The 20,214-nt window shown below is 43.6% G+C and overlaps 1 protein-coding gene across 1 annotated transcript in view; it reads right to left on the bottom strand.

Moving 5' to 3' along the window:
* LOC127570772 (sodium bicarbonate cotransporter 3-like) overlaps nucleotides 1–11,645 on the bottom strand; it is a 125,724-nt gene extending 114,079 nt beyond the window's left edge. The window contains exon 1 of the mRNA XM_052016592.1: nucleotides 11,243–11,645. Coding sequence (XP_051872552.1) covers nucleotides 11,243–11,287 — 45 coding nt within the window. The 5' untranslated portion in view covers nucleotides 11,288–11,645. The remainder of the gene's footprint in view (nucleotides 1–11,242) is intronic.
* Between the last annotated feature and the right edge of the window lie 8,569 nt (nucleotides 11,646–20,214).

Here is a 20,214-nt window from a genome sequence, read left to right as displayed (position 1 = left end):
TCATGGCCCAGTTTATCCCCCACTCCACCACCACCAAACCAGGGGATCAACCCTGGTTCAATGAAGAGTTCAGGAGGGCATGCCAGGAACAGCAGGCATACCTCAGAACGAGGAATCAACCTGGTGAAGCTATAAGACAGGACTATTTACATTGCAAGCAACATAAACAGCATGCAATAGACAGAGCTAAGCGATCCCACAACCAATGGATCAGATCGAAGCTCTCCAGTTGCGAATAGCTCACTGAAGGAGCAGGCTCCACGAATATCCCTATTCTCAATGATGGGGGAGCCCAGTACATCAGTTCAAAAGAGAAAGCTGAAGCTTTTGCAAGAACCTTCAGCCAGCAGTGCCAAGTGGATGATCCATCTCAGTCTCAGCCTCCTCCAGTAGTCCCAACCGATAAATGCTAGTCTTCAGCCAATTCGACTCACTCCATGTGATATCAAGAAACAGCCAAAGGCATTGGATACTGCAAAGGCAAAGGGCCCTGACAACATACCAACAATAGTACTGAAGACTTGTGCTCCAGAATTTGCCTCGTCCTTGGCTGAGCTGTTCCAGTACTGCTACAACATTGGCATCTACCTGACAATGTGAAGAATTGCCCAGGTATATCCTGTCCACCAAGCAGCAGGACAAATCTAAGGAGTTCTGGTTAAACTGAAGTCAATGGGAATTGGGGGGAAAGCCCTCCGCCGGCTGGAATCATATCTAGCACAAAGGAAGATGGCTTTGGTGGTTGGAGGTCAATCTTCTCAGCCGAAGGACATCTCTGCAGGAGTTCCTCAGGGTAGTGTCCTTGGCCCAAACATCTTCAGTTGCTTCATCAACGACCCTCCTTCAATTGTAAGGTCAGAAGTAGGGATGTTCACTGATGACTACAGTGTTCAGTACCATTCGCGACTCCTCAGCTAATGGAGCAGTCCACAACCAAACGCAGCAAGACCTGGACAATCTACAGTCCTGGGCTGATAGGTGGCAAGTAACATCCACGCCAGTGCCGGGCAATGACGATATCCAACAAGGGAAAATCCAGCTATAACCCCTTGACATTCAATGGTATTACTATCACTGAATCCCCCACTATCAACATCCTGGAAGTAACCACTGACCAGAAACTGAACTGCAGTAGCCATACACACACAGCATGGCTACAAGAGCAGGCCAGAGGCTAGAAACTCGCCTCCTAACTCCCCAAAGCCTGTCCACCATCTACAAGGCTCAAGTCAGAAGTGTGATGGAACACTCTCCACTTGCCAGGACAAGTGCAACTTTCACAACACTCAAGAAGATCGACACCATACAGAACAGAGCAGCCCACTTGATAGACAGACCATCCACAACCACTCACTCACTCCTCCACTGACACACAGTAGCAGCAGTTTGTACCATCCACAGGATGCACTGCAGCAACTCATCAAGACTCCTCCAACAGCACCTTCCAAACCCATGACTTCTACCAGCTAAAAGGACAAGGGCAGCAAAAGCACGGAACACCACCAGCTGGAAGTTGCCCTCCAAGCCACACACCATCCCAACTTGGAAATATATCACAGTTACTTCACTGTCACTGGGTCAAACTCCTGGAACTCTCTCCCATTCTAGGTGTACTCACACCTCAAGGACTGCAGCTGTTCAAGAAGGCAGCTCACCACCACCTTCTCAAGGGCAGCTAGGGATGGGCAATTAAATGCTGGCTCAGCCTGCGAAGCCCACATCCCTCGAATGAATATTGAAAATAATTCAGAAAACAAATAGTATGTTGGCTGCTATTGAAAAAGAGGGTAGACACAAGTGAGAAAGTCTTACGCAGAAAGCATAGGCTTTTGATGGCACCATAGTTGGATTACGGTGTGCAGTTTTGGTCTCAAAACACAAGTATATAGACGTGACCCCCGCTTTATGGCCATTTGGGCTACGGAAATTCACCATCTGTAGAATTCACAAAGCACTATCCAAAAATGTGAGACACGGAATAAAATTCACCCTCAGAACTTGTGGGAAAATCAATGCAAAATTTATTTTTTCCTCTATTCTCATTCCTTGAGCACACACAGATGAAGCATTATGGACCGTTTTCTAGAAAATGCAACACCCCGTAATGTGGGAATCGCCTGTACTAGCTCCAGAGTTGGTGCAGCACAGACGTATAAAATGTACAAAAATAGGTTGAGGAGATTGTCCTACAAACAGGAAGTGAGGAAGTTTAATCTATGCTCACTGGAATTTAAGAATAAGATGCAACTTCTTTAGAACTTGTATATTACATCACAGAAAGAGGCTATTCTTTCCATCAGCTTCATGATGATCCACAGAGAGCAATCCCATCAGTCAAATTCCCCCTCTCTATATTTTCCTGGTAACCCTGCAACTTATTTTCTTCCATGCCGATCAGCTCCACTTTGATTCTTTTTGTCACTTACCTACACTGAGGGGTAAATTACAGTAACCAATTAACCTACCAGCATGTCTTTGGGATATGGGAAGAAATGAGCACAACTGAAAGAATCCCATGCAGTCACAGGGGGAACTTGCACACTTCACACATACAGCAACTGGGGTCAGAACTGAACCTGGGTCCCTGGAAGGTATGAGGGAGCAGCACTAACTGCTGTGCAATCAAGCAAGTTTGCTTCTGACGCCAAGAGGCGGGTTCTTCTCCTTGGAATTATTGGGCACAGGTTCAAAATAAGGGGTTAGTTATTTTAGAATGAGACATTTCTTTATCCAGAGGATCATTAGTTATTGTTCTCTACCTCAGAAGCCCAAGGATGCTCAGTCATTGAATGTATTCAAAGCTTTGATCAATTGGCAACCAGATTTTGGCAACTAAACATGCACAGAAAGGCCATTTTACTAAATGGCTAAGCAGATTAGAAGGTTGTACAGTGTACTCTCTCTATTTCTTAAATGTATCACTTTACTTTTCTGCCTTGTCCTGCATAATCCAATGGTCCATCTACATCCAGCATCTGAAGTACATTGTTTTGTAGTCTGTCTACATCTTGCTGAGGTGTTGAAATCTTGAAGGCGACTTCTAGCTTCTTCACTATTTGCTGTACTTTCAAGTTTCATGTCATTTGCAAATCTCAAAACTGTGCACTGTTCTAAGTCTAAGATGCAAACATTCATTATAAACAGCAGTGATACCAGTATTGAATCCTGGAAAACACCCACTTATAATTCCCATCTAAATCAGAAACAAAACAGCCATTCAACTCTATAATACAGCTTAGTCAATTTTCTATGCACGTCCCCACTGATTGTGGATTTCAATTTTGTTTACAAACCTGTCATATAATATCAAATCCCTTTTGGATAGTCCAGCCACTACATTATCCCAATTCACCCTTTCTTATATTTCAACAACAAAAAAAAATCAAGTGAGTGAAGCACAACTTGCTCATAACAAATCCGTGCTGCTCTCACTGGGCCATGCTTATACAAACAGCTGTGGATTTTGTCCTGGATAATCCTTTCTAATATTTTCTCCATCTCCAACTTTGAATTGACTGGCCTGCCTGTGGTCAGCAGGTTTATCTGCCTCCCTCTTTTTGAACAAGGCAATCCCTCAGCCTTGTCACAACTCTCATATCAAATGGAGGTCCAGACTGGATCTACTCGCATCTAGAAAAGCACAAACTTATTAGGGATAGTCAGCATAAATTTGCACAAACAAGGTCAAGTCTTACAAATTGAGTTTTTTTTTGAGGAGGTGACAAAGATGACTGAGGAAAGAGGGCAGTGGACGTTGTATACATGGATTTTTAGTAAAGCTTCTGACGAGGTCCCTCACGGCAGGCTGATCCAGAGATTAAGCCACATGGGATCCATGGAGACTTGGTAGATTGGATTCAAAATTGCTTGACCATAGAAAACAGAGGGTAGTGATGGAACAATGTTATTCTGACTGGAGATCTGTAACCAGTAGTGTTCCGCAGGGAACAGTGCTGGGACCTCTGTTGTTTGTGATGTATCATTTGAACAAAAAAAAGTAGGCGGCTGGTTGGTAAGTTGGAGACGATATAAAAATTGGCAAAAATTATAGATAGCAAGGAAGGTTGTCAAATGACTTAGCAGGATGTAGGCCAGTTTGAGATGTGGGCAGAGAAATGGCAGATAGAGTTTAATCCAGACAAATGCGAAGTGTTTGCACTTTGGGTCAAATGTAAAAGGAATTTCTATAATACATGGCAATATTTAAGCGCACTGATGTACAGAGGGATCTTGGGGGTGTAAGTCAATAGCTCTCTAAACATGGCAACACAAGTAGATAGGTTGGTAAAGAAGGTGTATGGCATACTTGCCTTCATTAGTTGGGGGCGCTGAGTATAAAATTCGGGAAGTCATGTTGCAGCTGAGTAAAACTTTGGTTAGGCCACATCTGGAATATTGTGTGAAATTCTGCTCACTGCATTACAAGAAGGATGTGGAGGCTTTGGAGAGGGTGCAGAAGAGGTTCACCAGGATGCTGAAGTGATGGAAGCAGATATGATAGCAACATTTAAGAGGTATTTAGACCTGCACATAAACAGGTAAGGAATGGAAAGAAAGAGACCACATGAAAGCAAGTGGGATTAGCTTAAATTGACATCATGTTCGGCACTGACATCATAGGCTGAACAGCCTGTTCCTGTGCTGTGCTATACTGTTCTGGTCTAATTCCAGTTGTGAATCAAAGAAACTGGGCTATAAAAAATACAATTCCAGGAAGCACATTGTAATCATTCTTGTTAAATATAATACTTGTGCTTCATAACTTTAGTGTTAAAGATACGTCAAGGAACGTCAGTCCTCAAATAATTCAAATCTCATTCTAAGCTCAATTTAATTTTAGTGAACAAATCCAAATTCTTATTAAGTTAAGCAATGTGCAAACTGGAAAATTCGCATCTCATACTTAGAATGGAGAAAATTGAGTAATAGAAGATGGAATTTCTTCTGGTAATCAAACAATTAGCCATTTAAAATACAGGTGACTCCCACTTTACGGGGGTGTTGCATTCCTAGAAACTGGCCCATATCGTGATTTTCCATTACACAAAGCTGTGTCATTTGCATATGCATCAAGAAACGCAAGTTGAAAAAAAAAATGTATTCATTTATTTTCTTCCCCCCCCCCCCCCCATAAATTCCATGAGCAAATTTTATTCCATACCTCAAATATTTGGGTTGTGATTTGCAAATTCTGCAAGGGTAAATTTCCATAACCCAAATGGCCATAATGCATGGGGGTTCAACTGTACTTTGGTTTGATGATAAGTTCTTACTTTCATCCTTTTAATGCCGCAGTATTGATATCTACTGTACACACTGCACAAAGGGAATGACATGTTTATATTAAATTAACAAAAAAAGGAAAAAATATATCAAATTAAAAAAAAATCACATGAACATGAATTTTTTTAGGGTGAAAAATACTGGCTTTATATCACAGCAAAAAACAGACATGATATTTTTCCAAGAGCAAGGCCTAAAGAGCAAAATTAACTTGATTTGCAACTTTCTATTATTCTAACTTACAATAGGAGGGAAATGAGCCAAAATAGCAGCAATACTTAGTTCCACGGACAAGAAATATTACAGCAATGACTGAACATCCCAAAGACAATTAATATTCAAAACCTTAGTTAATTACACAGGGAATAATATTAGTTAGAGAGTGTACAAATCCTTGAAATTCTTTAATTAACCTATTTCTACCACAATTTCCTGGAATATTTGGATTATCAATACAAATAAATTTTTGCTCAACTATCTTTTCAGAGGATGAATTCTGCTATTAGTAGATTACAGCGCAGCCACATTACACAGTGTGCAATGTGCAATGGTCAAAGAAAGATATTAGTAATCCTTTTGTTCTCACTAATGCTCCAAACATATTAATTTTATTAATGTTACGGGTCTAGCAACACTGTGTTCTGATTCTTTTGTTTAATGTAAATTAGTTTAATTATTAGATTCTATCCCAATTTCAGTTTTTTTTATTGAAATAAAGCTTTGCATTCACTGGAGGCTACAAAATAAACAACTTCAATGTATAATCTATACAAGATGTGGCTCACAGATTATCAATTTTTGATCCACTTTTTAATTTTCAAGTAGTGACAGGTTTCTTTATACTGTTCATGTTCAACAACAGAAATGACACTGCATATTGCTTAGTGAATTTCTGTAAACACTGAAGTGAAGAATTCAAGTACTGGGCAGGAAGCATATATTCTGTACTCAATATTGAAGGTATGCATCAAACATACTTGTGGAAAATTTATCATGCACTCGATGCAAAGTTAAACTTTGTTATTCTCACTTTATACATATTTTGCCCAGCTGACTTGAAGGTATTACAGCTTAAGACAAGTTGTGCCTTCTAAGCAACAAAGTATATCCCAGTGCTGCTGACTGCATCCTCCAATTCAAGGACCTCTTCCAGAGGACAAGACCCTTCAGGAAACACAAAATGCCTTTCAAAGAATCCTCTTCTTCTTCCTTTATTTAAATAGCCAAGAATTTTATTTATAGTGGTAAATTATAACTTATTTTCTGAGAACATCTCACAGAAAAAAAAAACTTTAAAACCTCATGGCCAAATACACCATTTCAACAGTTACATTAGCACTGCCCAACACAAACCTCACAGATCCCCAAAAGAGTAATGTAACTCTAAAACCACTGTCTTATTAATTTGGACCACAATGGTAATTTCTTCTGTGACTCACCATTTACTGCCCATTTGTTAATGCTGAAAATGAACCCTTACAACAAAAGCTAAAGAGATGGTATTACAAAAATTCATAAATTTGTTTAAAAAATAAAAGTCATAAATTTGTTTAAAAAATAAACTGTCCCTAACTCATCATGCTGGTAGCTGCAATATCTTTTGATGATTAAAATCGGATCCAGCTCAATTAGCTGTCATCTAGTAAATGCCATAGAGATAATAACTCTAAGTCACCACCAAGTCATTATTGGTCTAAGACCCATGTCACAAACATCCAAAAACAAACAACAATCAAATTCGAGGTGATTTACTCGCTGAAGTCCACAAAAACTGCATCAACTAAAGGAAATATATTCTCACTTGTTTTCAAAGACTGCTGCTGATGGTGACAAGTAAATCTTTCCTAAGATGGTGGATTGGAAAGAATCACAAAATAATTTGTCAATTAAAATGGAACAGTATATTTTGAAGTTATACATGAGTATTAGGACTAAATCAATAGAAAATTACTTTAAAAAGAAATCACAAATTATACAAACGAGGTGCTCCTTTCATCAAGGAATAGCAAGGAGAACTAACAAAATTATTAGAGTAGTTTTTTAGTTCACATCTCACTTCATAAGTAATTGGATGGCACAATATATCTCACATTTAGCTTGTGGTTGGTTAAGTCAGAAAAAAGCAATAATTAAAAGGCTAAGTAGCTGCAAGGAGATAGCGTCACAGAAGGGAGTTTTTGTTGGAAGGATATTGACAAGAGCTCTAGAATCATTGGTAAGGTTAATATTTATTATATTTGCAACCTTGCATGGTTTATTATTGTCACTTGTACTGAGATACAGTGAAAAACTTATCTTGCATACCGTTCGTACAGGTCGATTCTGCACTGTGTAATGAATGGACCTGTACAATCGGTTTGCAAGTCAAATTTTCACTGTACCTCGGTACATGTGACAATAATAAACCAATACAAGGTTGCAAATATAATAAATATTAACTCGTACCAATGATTCTAGAGCTCTTTTTGATATCCTTCCAACAAAAACTTCCTTCTGTGATGCTGTCTCCTTGCAGCTACTTAGCCTTTTATTTCTTGCTTTTTCCTGACTTAACTCAGCACAAGCTAAAATTCTCAAAATGCACTAGTATAACTTTACATATCCTGCACAAACGCCTTATAGATAGCAACTCAAGGGTAGCATTTAGACCTTGATCTCTTCCCCATCTCCACCACTCTCAAATTCCTCCTCCCTTTCCACCTTCAGCCTCACCATCATCCTAAAGCCTCTGCTTCTTCCCCAACCACACTCTCCAGGTTCTTCTCACATTCCTCTCACTGGTCCCAGCAACCGTGCTGCCCAAGGCTACAACACATATAAAATGTATGCTGACATCCACCGAAACCCCTCTTTCCTTCAGACCTGCCTAAACCCACCCCCCCCCCCCCACTTTTCTTTCATCTATCCTCTCTGGTCAAGAGAACAGTTCATTAAAAACAGACATTTTCCGTTCTTCAAAATGCTGCCATCCTCAACCCTGAGGGAGTGCCAAAAAACAAGCAAGAGCACTGGAATGTTCCAAGATACCAAAAATGTGCAGCCAAGCCACAGGACCATAACCCACCAGAATTCTTCTTCTGTGACTGAGCAAGGGCCTATCCACTCTATCAATCATAATGAACAAGAACCAAAAGCACAAGATCTGAGAGATCCTCATAAAATTTGTTTGAAATATTTAGGTGATGCAGATTTTCAATTTAAAAAGCTGAAATGGAACATCACTTTTGTTTTTACAGACCTTAGACACCAAGACAGAAGAAGGTTTGGGGTACTTCAGTAAAATGAGCAAACAAGGTAATACATTTGGAGCTCACAAGAAGCAGCAAGAAAAAAAGATTTAAAACAGCACTGATCATAATGCATTAAGGAAACAGTGGCAAAATAAAAGGTTGCGAAACAAGGAAATAGGTGGAACAAGAGCACAAATGACAAACTTTTCCTTGTAACCCATCTAGAAATATACAACAGATAGTAAAATACTCCGGATGTGGAAGATGCACGTAGCTTCTTCAATAACTTGCTTTAAAGATAATTTTAAAATTGTCATAGACAAAACAGAGGCCTGAAAAACAAATCCAAGTTTTTTGGAAACATCACCAGAAGTGAATGTATGACTTCCCCTTAATATGGGAGAAGTGCCAAAATCTTGATGTTGAAGATGAGGTGGTGACTAGTGGCTAAATTTCACATTTAAAAAAATGTATCTAATAAACAAAAGGAAGTGCATCAATCCACTAAGTCTGAGTGCTGAGTTGTGACGTAATTAAGAGCAAGTGACCCCAAGTAAATTATCAGCAAGGCTCAATGCACCATGTTGAGTACAGACAATCACTGAAAAATAATACAACACAAGGTAGCTCAAGTACATAGAACATTACAGCACAGTACAGGCCCTTCGGCCCACAATGTTGTGCCAACATTTCATCCTGCTGTAATATCTATCTAACCCTTCCCTCCCACATAGCCCTCCATTTCTCTATCATTCATGTGTCTATATAAGAGTCTCTTAAATGTTCCTAATGTATCTGCCTCCACCGCCTCTGCCAGCAGTGTGTTGGCACCCACCTCTCTGTGTAAAAAAACTTACCCCCGGCATCCCCTTATACCTTCCTCCAATCACCTTAAAATTATGTCCCCTCGTGTTAGCAATTGTCACCCTGGGAAAAAGTCTGACTGTCCACTCGATCTATGCCTCTTATCATCTTGTACACCTCTATCAAGTCACCTCTCATCCTCCTTCTCTCCAAAGAGAAAAGCCCTAGCTCGCTCAACCTATCCTCATAAGACATGCTCTCCAATCGAGGCAACATCCTGGTAAATCTCCGCTGCACCCTCTCTGAAGCTTCCACATCTTTTTTATAATGAGGCGACCAGAACTGAACACAATACTCCAAGTGTGGTCTAACTAGACTTCTATAGAGCTGCAACATTACCTCACAGCTCTTAAACTCAATACCCCAACTAATGAAGGCCAACACACCATATGCCTTCTTAACAACCCCATCAACCAGTGTGGCAACCTTGAGGGATCTATGGACGTGGACCCCAAGATCCCTCAAGGTTGCTGCACAAAGTAAATTTGAAAGTCTGGATACAAAAGAATCAAGACCAAGTAGAGTGCACTTTCAGTCTTTAAAGGGGACCCAATGCCAGAAAGCTATTCTCCTTAGTTTATAGACTCATCCAAACACTTCCATCAAAATATTATTGTAATTAGCCAATTTGAGAAAGTGGAACTTGAAAAAACACAATGACTGATGACAACCACTACCATGGCAATGCCCCTCATTACACATAAATTCTAGATGCCGGCCAGGCAGGGACGTGGACTGCCACCAACGCCAGACACCGGACAGGCAGGGACACCGGACTGGCACCAACGCCAGACACCGGACAGGCAGGGACACCGGACTGGCACCAACGCCAGACACCGGACAGGCAGGGACACCGGACTGGCACCAACGCCAGACACCGGACAGGCTATGGCTCTGGACAGGGACTAACAGTGAACACCGGACAGGCACAGATCCCTAGACTGACACTTTATGCAGACACTGGACAGCCTGTGACCCTGGGCTGACAGGAAAACACGGGACCACTGGTGATCCCGGACAGGTATTACTCAGACAGACTCATCTAGCACTTCCAATACACCAGAAGCCGAGATGAGCAGCATCATTCACCGGCACAGCAGTTACCAGGAGAGGATCAAACACAGCGGGCTAACGCGGGTCAGTCCGACAACTGAAACTCGGGAGGAGAGATTCGCGGCGAGGTGTCCGGAGCACGGCAGAGGCGAGTGAGCGGGCCTTCCATCCCAGCCTCGGAACCCTGCTCCCTTGCAGCCGTGTTTACGTTCAAAACCGCCCGCACCCACGGCGGCCGGGGAACGGGGAGCGGAGACCGGCGAGGGGGGACCGGGTACCGCCGGCGGCCAGGGAGCGGGGGGAGCAGCCACCGGGGACCAGGGATCGGCAGCGGCCGGGGAACGGGGATCAGGGACGGGGGAACGAGGACCAGCCGGCGACCGGCGGCCGGGGAGCAGGGACCGGGGACCAGCCGGGGAGCGGGGACCAGCCGGGGAGCGGAGACCGGGGACCAGCCGGGGAGGCGATCTGAGCCCCGCCGCGGCCACCGCCGAGCCCTGGGCACCGTCCAGCCTCCCCCGGGCCGAGGTGCCGGCCGGCGGGACCGGAAGCGGAGCTGCTCGGCGAGCCGGGGAGGGGGGGGGCACTAGGGCCCCGGGGAGGCCCGGCTCCCCCCTGCCGCCCTGTCAGCGGGCGGGCTCCGCCGGTGGTCCCGGGCCCCCCGGGTCCCGCTTCCATCGCAACCGCCGTTGCCACCGGCGAGCGCGTGTCGGCGGAGCCGCCGCCAGCACCATGGAAACGGGCATCTCCACCCCACCACCACCACCACCACCACCCACCCGGCGAGCCGCCCTCCCCAGCCCAGCCCGTACCACAGTGAGCAGCGGTCTCATCTGCTCGCCTCCATCCTCCTCCATGGTCGCCTCGCTTTCCCCCGGCGGTCGGTTAGACGGAGCGGCTGATGTCACTCCGCCGCTAACTGACAGCGCGCTCCTCCAATCCGCGGCCGGCCACCCCGCCCCGCGGGCCAATGGGCCAATCGTTCTGCCTCAGTTCGCGGTCCGCCCGTGATTGGCGGCAGGGTCGTCCAACCACGTTCACCACTGCTTTGATTGACGTTTCTGCAACCCCGTTTTTTTGATTGACATCAAAACTTGCCAATCGCCCCGATGCAAGGTCACTGATTTGAAACGTCAATTCTCTTGCTCTGCAGACGCTGCCCGACCGAAGCATCTCCGGCAGTTTTGGACTTTCTTTCAGTCTTCCAGCATCTGCATCTTGGGTGTTGCTTCGGCATCTGTAGTGCTTTCACTTTTTGTTTGAAGCAAACGCCTCTCCTAATTCCAACGTGACATTAAACAGGTTTGACGATGTCATGGAGCGAACTGGGCGTGATGATGATAACTTGAGGAAGGATGCTGCAGTCCTAACTGTTGCTTCACTGTAAACTTCCACGTGTGCATAGTGGCTGGTTGTCTCCAGTGCATACCAGACTTGCAAAAGCTCCTGAAACCCATCATTTCCTGCATAACTTCCTGCAATCTGTTCCATAGTTCCAAAGAAGGTCTTTGACTTTAAACTTTAACTCTATTCCTCTTTCCACAGAATCTGCCTGACCTGCTGATTGTTTCTAGCATTTTGTTTTATTTCATTTTTTTTAAATTTTCTTGCATTTTAGATTCTGACTGCATCATTAAACCATCTTTTCCACAGTTTGGTGGACTTCCCAGGGTCCTCAGAAAGAGATTGTTAAGCTGGATAATATTTTTCAGGCAAATTTGAGGTTCTATTTAATTTTCTCCAGTGGTGTCGAATCGCCCTTACTGATCCATTGAGTATATTCTGTGGAATCCTTCTGTTTTATATTGACATGACCCCACCTGTCCTTCAGTTAGAGAACAAAATTGAGAAGGAATATTTACAGTAGCCTTTGGACACAATTTCCTCAGGTCCACAAAGAACCAAATAAATGTACGTAGAAGATACACATTATGCTTGTTTCATAAAATACTTACATTTTTATAGTGCCTTTCTCATTCCTTTCAAGAGATCCAAGAATGTTTTAAGCCAATGAAGTATTTTTGAAGTGAATCATTGTTGAAGGATAGGAAATGCAGCGGCCTCTTTGCGCACAGCAACTCCCACAAGCAGCAATGTGACCTGAATATTCAGCAGGGTCAGGAACCGTGGAGAGAGAAAAGCAGAGTTAACATTAGAGGTTGATGGTCTGTCATCACATCTGCTGTTTTTAGTAATATTGAAGGGAAAGGTAACTATCAGGCCGGACATTGGATTAACTTCTCTTCCTTTCAGGATATAGGATCTATTATGTCATTCCAAAGTCACTTCAACACTCATATAGAAACGTAGAAACATAGAAAACCTACAGCACAATTCAGGCCCTTCAGCCCACAAAGCTGTGCCGAACATGTCCCTACCTTAAAGAACCATAGCCCTCTATTTTTCTCAGCTCCATGTACCTATACAAAAATCTCTTAAAAGACCCTATCGCATCCTCCTCCACCACCGTTTCTGGCAGCCCATTCCATGCCCTCACCACTCTCTGAGTAAAAAACTTACCCCTGACATCTCCCCTATACCTACTCCTCAGCACCTTAAACCTATGCCCTCTTGTGGCAACCATTTCAGCCCTGGGAAAAAGCCTCTGACTATCTACCTGATCAATGCCTCTCATCATCTTATACACCTCTATCAGGTCCCCCCTCATCCTCCGTCGCTCCAAGGAGAAAAGGCCAAGTTCCCTCAACCTGCTTTCATAAGGCATGCTCTGCAATCCAGGCAGCATCCTTGTAAATCTCCTCTGCAACCTTTCTATGGCTTCCACATCCTTCCTGTAGTGAGTTGACCACAACTGAGCACAGTACTCCAAGTGGGGTCTACAATCAGATTATTTTGACTCAAACAGAGCAATCTACCCCCAAAGTATTTTGAACAAGATATCATACACTAGTTAGCAGAGCTATCACACAGCTCCAGTGACCAGAATTTAATCCTGATGCAATTTTCACATTTTCTCTGTAACTCCATGGGTTTCTCTTGAATGTCCTGGATTCCTCCCACATCCCAAAGATGTGCTGGTGGAGTAATTGGCTGCTGTAAGTTTTTCCTAGTGTAGTGGGTGGCAGAAGAATTGGGGCTTGGCAGGTGAGCATGTGAGAGAGAACTGATTACAGGGAAAAATCAAGTGAGGAGGCTGATTGAAAAGGTCCAAACATCATAATCTCTGTGGACTGAAGGACCTCCTTCTTCAGAACGATATGTGAAACATGTGAACTGTGCCTCCAGAAAAAGCAATGGCAAGCTAAGTAAACATACCAAGAGCTTAAAGACTTACGGTGTCTTTCTACTGCGTATATTACCAGACTGAAGTTTTTTGTGTGTAAGAAAATATAAGCCTGTGACTTGCAAAATAAGATCACTCACATAAAGCATCATATATAAAAGTACCTATTCTATGTAAAATACACTGTGTAACAGATGTCAACAGGACAAATGGCCATTTATAGATCACTGTTTCTAACTACAAGTGCACCAAATATTCAAATACAAAAGCAATACTATTCCTGAAACTTACCCTGCTGAATAATCTGCATTTTTGGTTTCATATGGTTCACAACCTGTGATTCATATATGTTCACTGGAATTCCCATGACTTCTGTGATCAAACATGGAACAGTACAGCACAGTATGGGCCATTTGGCCCACAATGTTGTGCTGACTTATATAAACCTTATCCACATTCAATCTACACCCCTCTCAACTTCACCTCCCATAACCCTCTATTTCTCTTTCATCCATGTGCCTATCTAAGAGTCTCTTAAATGACGCTATCGTATTGGCTCCTACCATTCCTCCCCTCCAGCAGTGCATTCCAGGCGCCCACCGCTCTCTGTGTAAAAAAACCTACCTCTGACATCCCCCCTGAACTTTCCTCCACGCACCTTAAATGGGTGATCTTTAGTATTGGCCATTACCACCCTGGGGAAAAGATGCTGGCTGTCCACTCTGTCTATGCCTCTCATAATCTTATATACTTCTGTCAAGTCTCCTCTCATCCTCAGTCGCTCCAAAGAGAAAAGCCCTAAATCGCTCAACCTCTCCTCATAAGACATGTTCTCCAATCCAGGCAGCATCCTTGTAAATCTCCTCTACGCCCTCTCCAAAACTTCCACATCCTTCCTATAATGTGGTAACCAGAACTGAACACAGTATTCCAAGTGTGGTCTAACCAGAGTCTTATAGAGCTGCAACCTCTCTGCTCTTGAACTCAGTCCCCGGACTAACGAAGGGCAGCACACCATACACCTTCTTAACCACCTTATCAACTTGCGCAGCAACTTTGTGGGTACTTGGACACCAAGATCCCTCTGTTCCACACTGCTAAGAATCCTGCCATTAACCATGTACTCTGCCTTCAAGTTTAATCTTCCAGAGTGTATCATTTCACACTTCATCAGAATGAACTCCATCTGCCACTTCTCCGTCCAACTCTGCATCCTGTCTATATCCTGTTGCAACCTACAAGAACCTTCTGCACTACTACACCACCAACCTTCATGTCATCTGCAAACTTTACCAACCCACCCTTCCACTTCTTCATCCAAATCATTTATAAAAATCACAAATTGCAATGATCCCAGAACAGATCCCTGTGGAACTCCAGGTTGAATACTCCCCTTCTACAACCGCCTTCTGTGGGCAAGCCAATACTGAATCCACACAGCCAATTTTTCATGGATCCCATACCTCATGACTTTCTGGATGAGCCTACTGTGGGGAACCTTGTCAAATCCATATACACCGCATCCACTGCACTACCTTCATCAATTTGTCTTGTCACCTCCTTAAAAAACTGTATTAGGCCCATGAGGCACAACCCGGCCTTCACAAAGCTATTGTGACTATCCCTAATAAGACTACTCCTCTCCAAATGCTCATAAATCCTGTCCCTAAGAATCTTCTCCAATAGTTTGCCCACCACTGATGTAAGACTCACTAGTCTATAATTCCCGGGATTATCCCTTTTACCTTTCTTGAACAATGGAACAATATTTGCCATCCTCCGATCCTCCAGTACTGCTCCTGTGGCCAGGAAGGACTCAAAGATCATCGTTAACGCTCCAGCAATCTCTTCCCTTGCTTCCCATAGTAACCTGGGGTATATCCTGTCTGACCCCCGGGACTTATCCATCCTAATGCTTTTTAGTACCTCCAACATTCCCTCTTTCTTAACCTCAAAATGCTCCAACACATTTGCCTGTTCTACACTGATCTCGCATTCACCAAAGTCCCTGTCCCTGGTGAAAACTGAAGCAAAGTATTCATTCAGGACCTCCCCTACCTCCTCCACCTCAAGGATATGTTTCCCCCCTTTATCCCTGAGTGGTCCTACCCTCACTCTAGTCATCCTCCTATTCCTCACATACATGTAGAATGCCTCAGGGTTTTCCTTAACCCTACTTGCCAAGCCTTCTCATGTCCCCTTCTAACTCAGGAGAGTCCCTTCTTAAGCTCCGTGCTGGCTACCTTATAACTCTCAAGAGTCCTGCCTGATTTTTTCTTCCTAGACCTTAAGTATACTTCCTTCTTCCTCGTGACTAAACCTTCCACCTCTCTTGTTAACCATGGTTCCTTCACCCTACCATCCTTTCCTTGTCTCAGTGGGACAAACCTGTCTAGAACCTCATGTAAGTGGTCCCTAAACAGCCTCCACATTTCTGCGGTGCATTTACCAGAGAACATCTGTTCCCAATTTATGTTCCCATGTTCCTGCCTAATACCATCATAATTTGCCCTCCCACCATTAAATATTTTCCCATAATGTCTGCTCCTATCTTTGTCCATGGCTATGCTAAAGGTCAGGGAGTTGTGGTCACTATCCCCAAAATGCTCGCTCACTGAGAGATCTGTCAACTGACCAGGTTCATTGCCTAATACCAGATCCAGTATGGCCTCTCCTCTAGTTGGTCTGTCCATATACTATGTCAGGAATACTTCCTGTACACACCTAACAAATTCTGCCCCATCTAAACCTTTTGCACTAAGGATGTTCCAATTAATATTAGGGGAGTTGAAGTCACCCATGACAACAACCCTGTTATTTTTGCACCTTTCCAAAATCTGCCAACTAATGGTGGTAGTCTTAGCTGCACAAAAGTGGCCAAACATATTTCACTAACAGCTGCATTGAACTGGCAAACCAAGCTGCATGTTACTTGCCGTTTAGTTCTCAACCATACTCTGGTCTTTGTCTTTGGTCTTCTTACACTGCTCCAATAAACCTCAAAAAACACTAGAGCAACAGCTCATAAGCACTTATTAGTTTGTACGTCTTCCCCATGTCTGCGTGGGTTTCCTCCGGGTGCTCCGGTTTCCTCCCACATTCCAAAGACGTACGGGTTAGGAAATTAGGAAGTTGTGGGCATGCTATGTTGGCGTCGGAAGCATGGTGACACTTGCGGGCTGCCCCCAGAACACTCTATGCAAAAGATGCATTTCACTGTGTGTTCCGATGTACATGTGACTAATAAAGATATCTTGTCTTGTCTTATCTTACATTGTAGCCCTCTAATAACTACTGGCTTTAATAATGTTGTGTGTTAGGTCCAATTATATTGTTAGCAAGATTTGTGGATAGTGTGGATGGTTATGTTGGCATTTTCAGTGACAGTTGGATGGGCTTTCAGTCAGACCACCATGAAGGCTTGATGATTCGCAGTCATTGCTATACTCTCCCAGCGTGATTGCATTCTGCTCTGTTCTGCCTTGCTTTTCATCCTTCCCTTTCTACTTGCCTCTGTGATGAAAATCCAACACCAGTAACAGCAACTTTACTGATCATTACACAGATGCTGCCTTCACCGTTGTTTGAATCTATCATCACCATTAATAATACAAAGAAGCAAAGGAAAATGGACACAATTCCGACCAGGTATGCAGGTGGTACAGAAGAAAAAGCTTGTCATCTAATGGGCCATCCCTTGTTCACATTTAACTTCCAGTCTCTCCCTTTTTTCCTTTCCCACTTTACCAGTACTATTGTGGTTAACACACCCTGAATTTTCTTCTGAAAATCAAAAAACTTATGAAAGCAGGTTGAGGGAACTCAGCCTTTTCTCCTTGGAGAGACGAAGGATGAGGGGGGACCTGATTGAGGTGTATGAGATGATGAGAGGTATTGATAGGGTAGATAGTCTGATGCTTTTCCCCAGGGCTGAATTGGTGGCCACAAGAGGACATAGGTTTAAGGTGCTGGGGAGTAGATATACAGGAGATGTCAGGGGTAAGTTTTTTACACAAAGAATGGTGAGTGCGTGGAATGGGCTGCCGGAAATGGTGGTGGAGGCTGATACGATAGGGTCTTTCAAGAGACTGTTAGATCGGTATATAGAGCTGAGTAAAATAGAGGGCTATGGGTAAGCCTAGTAATTTCTAGGGTAGGGACATGTTCGGCACAGCTTTGTGGGCTGAAGGGCCTGAATTGTGCTGTAATTGTTCTATGTTCTATGTTCTAAACTGCAGGTGCTGGATATCTGAAGTAAAAACAGAAGATGCTGGAAACACTCAGCAGGTCAGGAGACCAGTTAACATTTCAGGTCTGGGACCCTTCATCAGAACTGGGAAAGAGAGAAAAGCAAGTTAGTTTTCAGTAGCAGAGAAGGTGAAGGAGGGTTGCATAGATCAAATAGAATATCGGCAAAAGGATAAGTCCCAGTGGAGGCAGTTACCTGCATGTTATGCTTCTTTGCATGCGTAATATGTTGTTAGTGGTGAGGCAGTGAGGGACACCCAGCAGGCCAAACGATACAATTAGAATGAGAATGTCTGAGCCAAAATGATAACATTAGAAATGTAGATTTGTGTGCGCAGTTCTGGTCACCGCATTAGAGAACGGATGTGGAGACTGTGGAGAAGGTGCAGAAGAAGTTCACCAGGATGCTGCCTGGATTAGAGGGTATGAGCTATAAGGAGAGGTTGGATAAACTGAGGTTGTTCTTCCTAGAGCATCAGAGGCTGAGGGGAGACCTGATAGAGGTTTTTTAAATTATGAGAGGTACAGATAGGGTAGACAGAATCGATTCCCCAGGGTAGAAATGTCAAACACCAGAGGACATGCTTTTAAGTTTAGCGGGGAGAAGTTTAAAGGCATCGTGAAGGGCAAGTTTTTTATGCAGAGGGTGGTGGGTGCCTGGAATGGGTTACCAAGGGTAATAGTGGAAGTAGGCAGTTTGATGGGGTTTAAGAGGCTTTTGGACAGACACATGAATATGAAGGGAATGGAGGGATATGGATGATACACAGGAGGAGGATATTTAGTATAAATTAGCTTCAAGATTGTGGGCTGAATGGCCTGTGCAGTGCTGTGCTGTTCTAAGTTCTATGTTAGAAATGGCCATTTCTGATAGAAACACAGAATGGCCAGTCCAAACAGAAAAGAATGGTGGGTTCAATATCAAGTCTGGAAGGCTGCAAAGTACCAAGAGAGAAGGTGAGGTGCTGTTCCTTGAGCTTTCATTGGGCATTGTAGCAGTCTAGGAGGCCACGGACAGAAAGGTCTGAGTGGGAATGGGTTGGTGAATTCAACAAGAAGCTCATGTCGAATGATCCCAGGCGTTCTGCAAAGCGATCACCCAATCTGTGTTTCAGTTTCTCTTTCAGTGGTAGAACAGACCACATTGTAAACATTGAATGCTGCACACTGGATCAGAAGAAGTGCAAGTGAATCAAGGCTTCAGCTGGACCTGCTGGATGGAACGTTTGGGTACCTGGATGGCAGGAAGAGAAGAGCTGAAAGGACAGGTATTGCATCTCCTGCAGCTGCTTGGAAAAGTGCCATAAGACAGGTTGGTGGTTGGTGGGGTCAGAAGAGTGGAGGGGAGGGAAAAGGAATATACATCTGGTGGTGGAATCTTGTTGGAACTGGCAAAACTTGCAAAGGGTGACCTGTTGAATGTGGAGGGTAGTGAGATGGAAAGTAAGGACCAGTGAACTCTGTTCTTGCTTTGTCTAGGAGGAGAGGTGGATGACAGCAGAGGTCCAGGAAATGGATGACATGCGGTCCAAAAGCTCTATTAACTATGCTGGAGGGGAAGACGTGATTCAAGAAGGTAGAAGTTTCAGAGAAACCGGTTGAAAATGTCTCATTACCAGACCAAATGCAATGGAGGCAGAGGAACTAGAATGGAGTCCTTACAGGAGACAAGGTGGAAGGAATTATAGTCAAGATAGCTGTGGAAGTCTGTGGGCTTGTGGTGGATGTTGGTGGCCTCTGAGATGTGGCCTAGAGAGATTCCGAAAGGGGCAAATCAAAGATGGACATGTGAAGGTGAGTGCAGTATGGAAATTGACCACAAAAATAATAAAAATTTGAGTTCTGTTTGAGTGCAGGAAGCGACAGTAATGCGGTCATCGATATACTGCTAAAAGAATTGTGGGAGTGGACTGAAACAAGAACTCTTCCACGTATCCCACAAAAGGCAGATGCAGCATGAGGCCCTTGCAAGTGCCTATAGTTATACCTCTGATCTGGAGATAGACAGTGGAGTTGAAGAGGAAGTACTTTAATGTGAGGACAAGTCCTGCCAGGTGATTCAGTGTGCTGATGGAGGGGGATTGGTTGGACCTCAGTTCAAGGATTTTCTGAACTTTTTTGACTTGTTCTCTTAAACTTTGTATATGTTCTTCCTCTTCCCTTATGCTTAATCTTACATGCTAACAGGCACAGAGAATTTAATTTTATTAAACAAATGATGCAGTATTAGTCTCATAATACCTAGAACTTTTAAGGTTGTAGCACCGAAATCCAGATTAATCTATTCACCGT

This window comes from Pristis pectinata, chromosome 5 (assembly GCF_009764475.1).
Source record: "Pristis pectinata isolate sPriPec2 chromosome 5, sPriPec2.1.pri, whole genome shotgun sequence".
Classification (NCBI taxonomy): domain Eukaryota; kingdom Metazoa; phylum Chordata; class Chondrichthyes; order Rhinopristiformes; family Pristidae; genus Pristis; species Pristis pectinata.
Note: the sequence above shows the minus strand (reverse complement) of the source record. Positions and strands in the feature narration are given on the sequence as shown.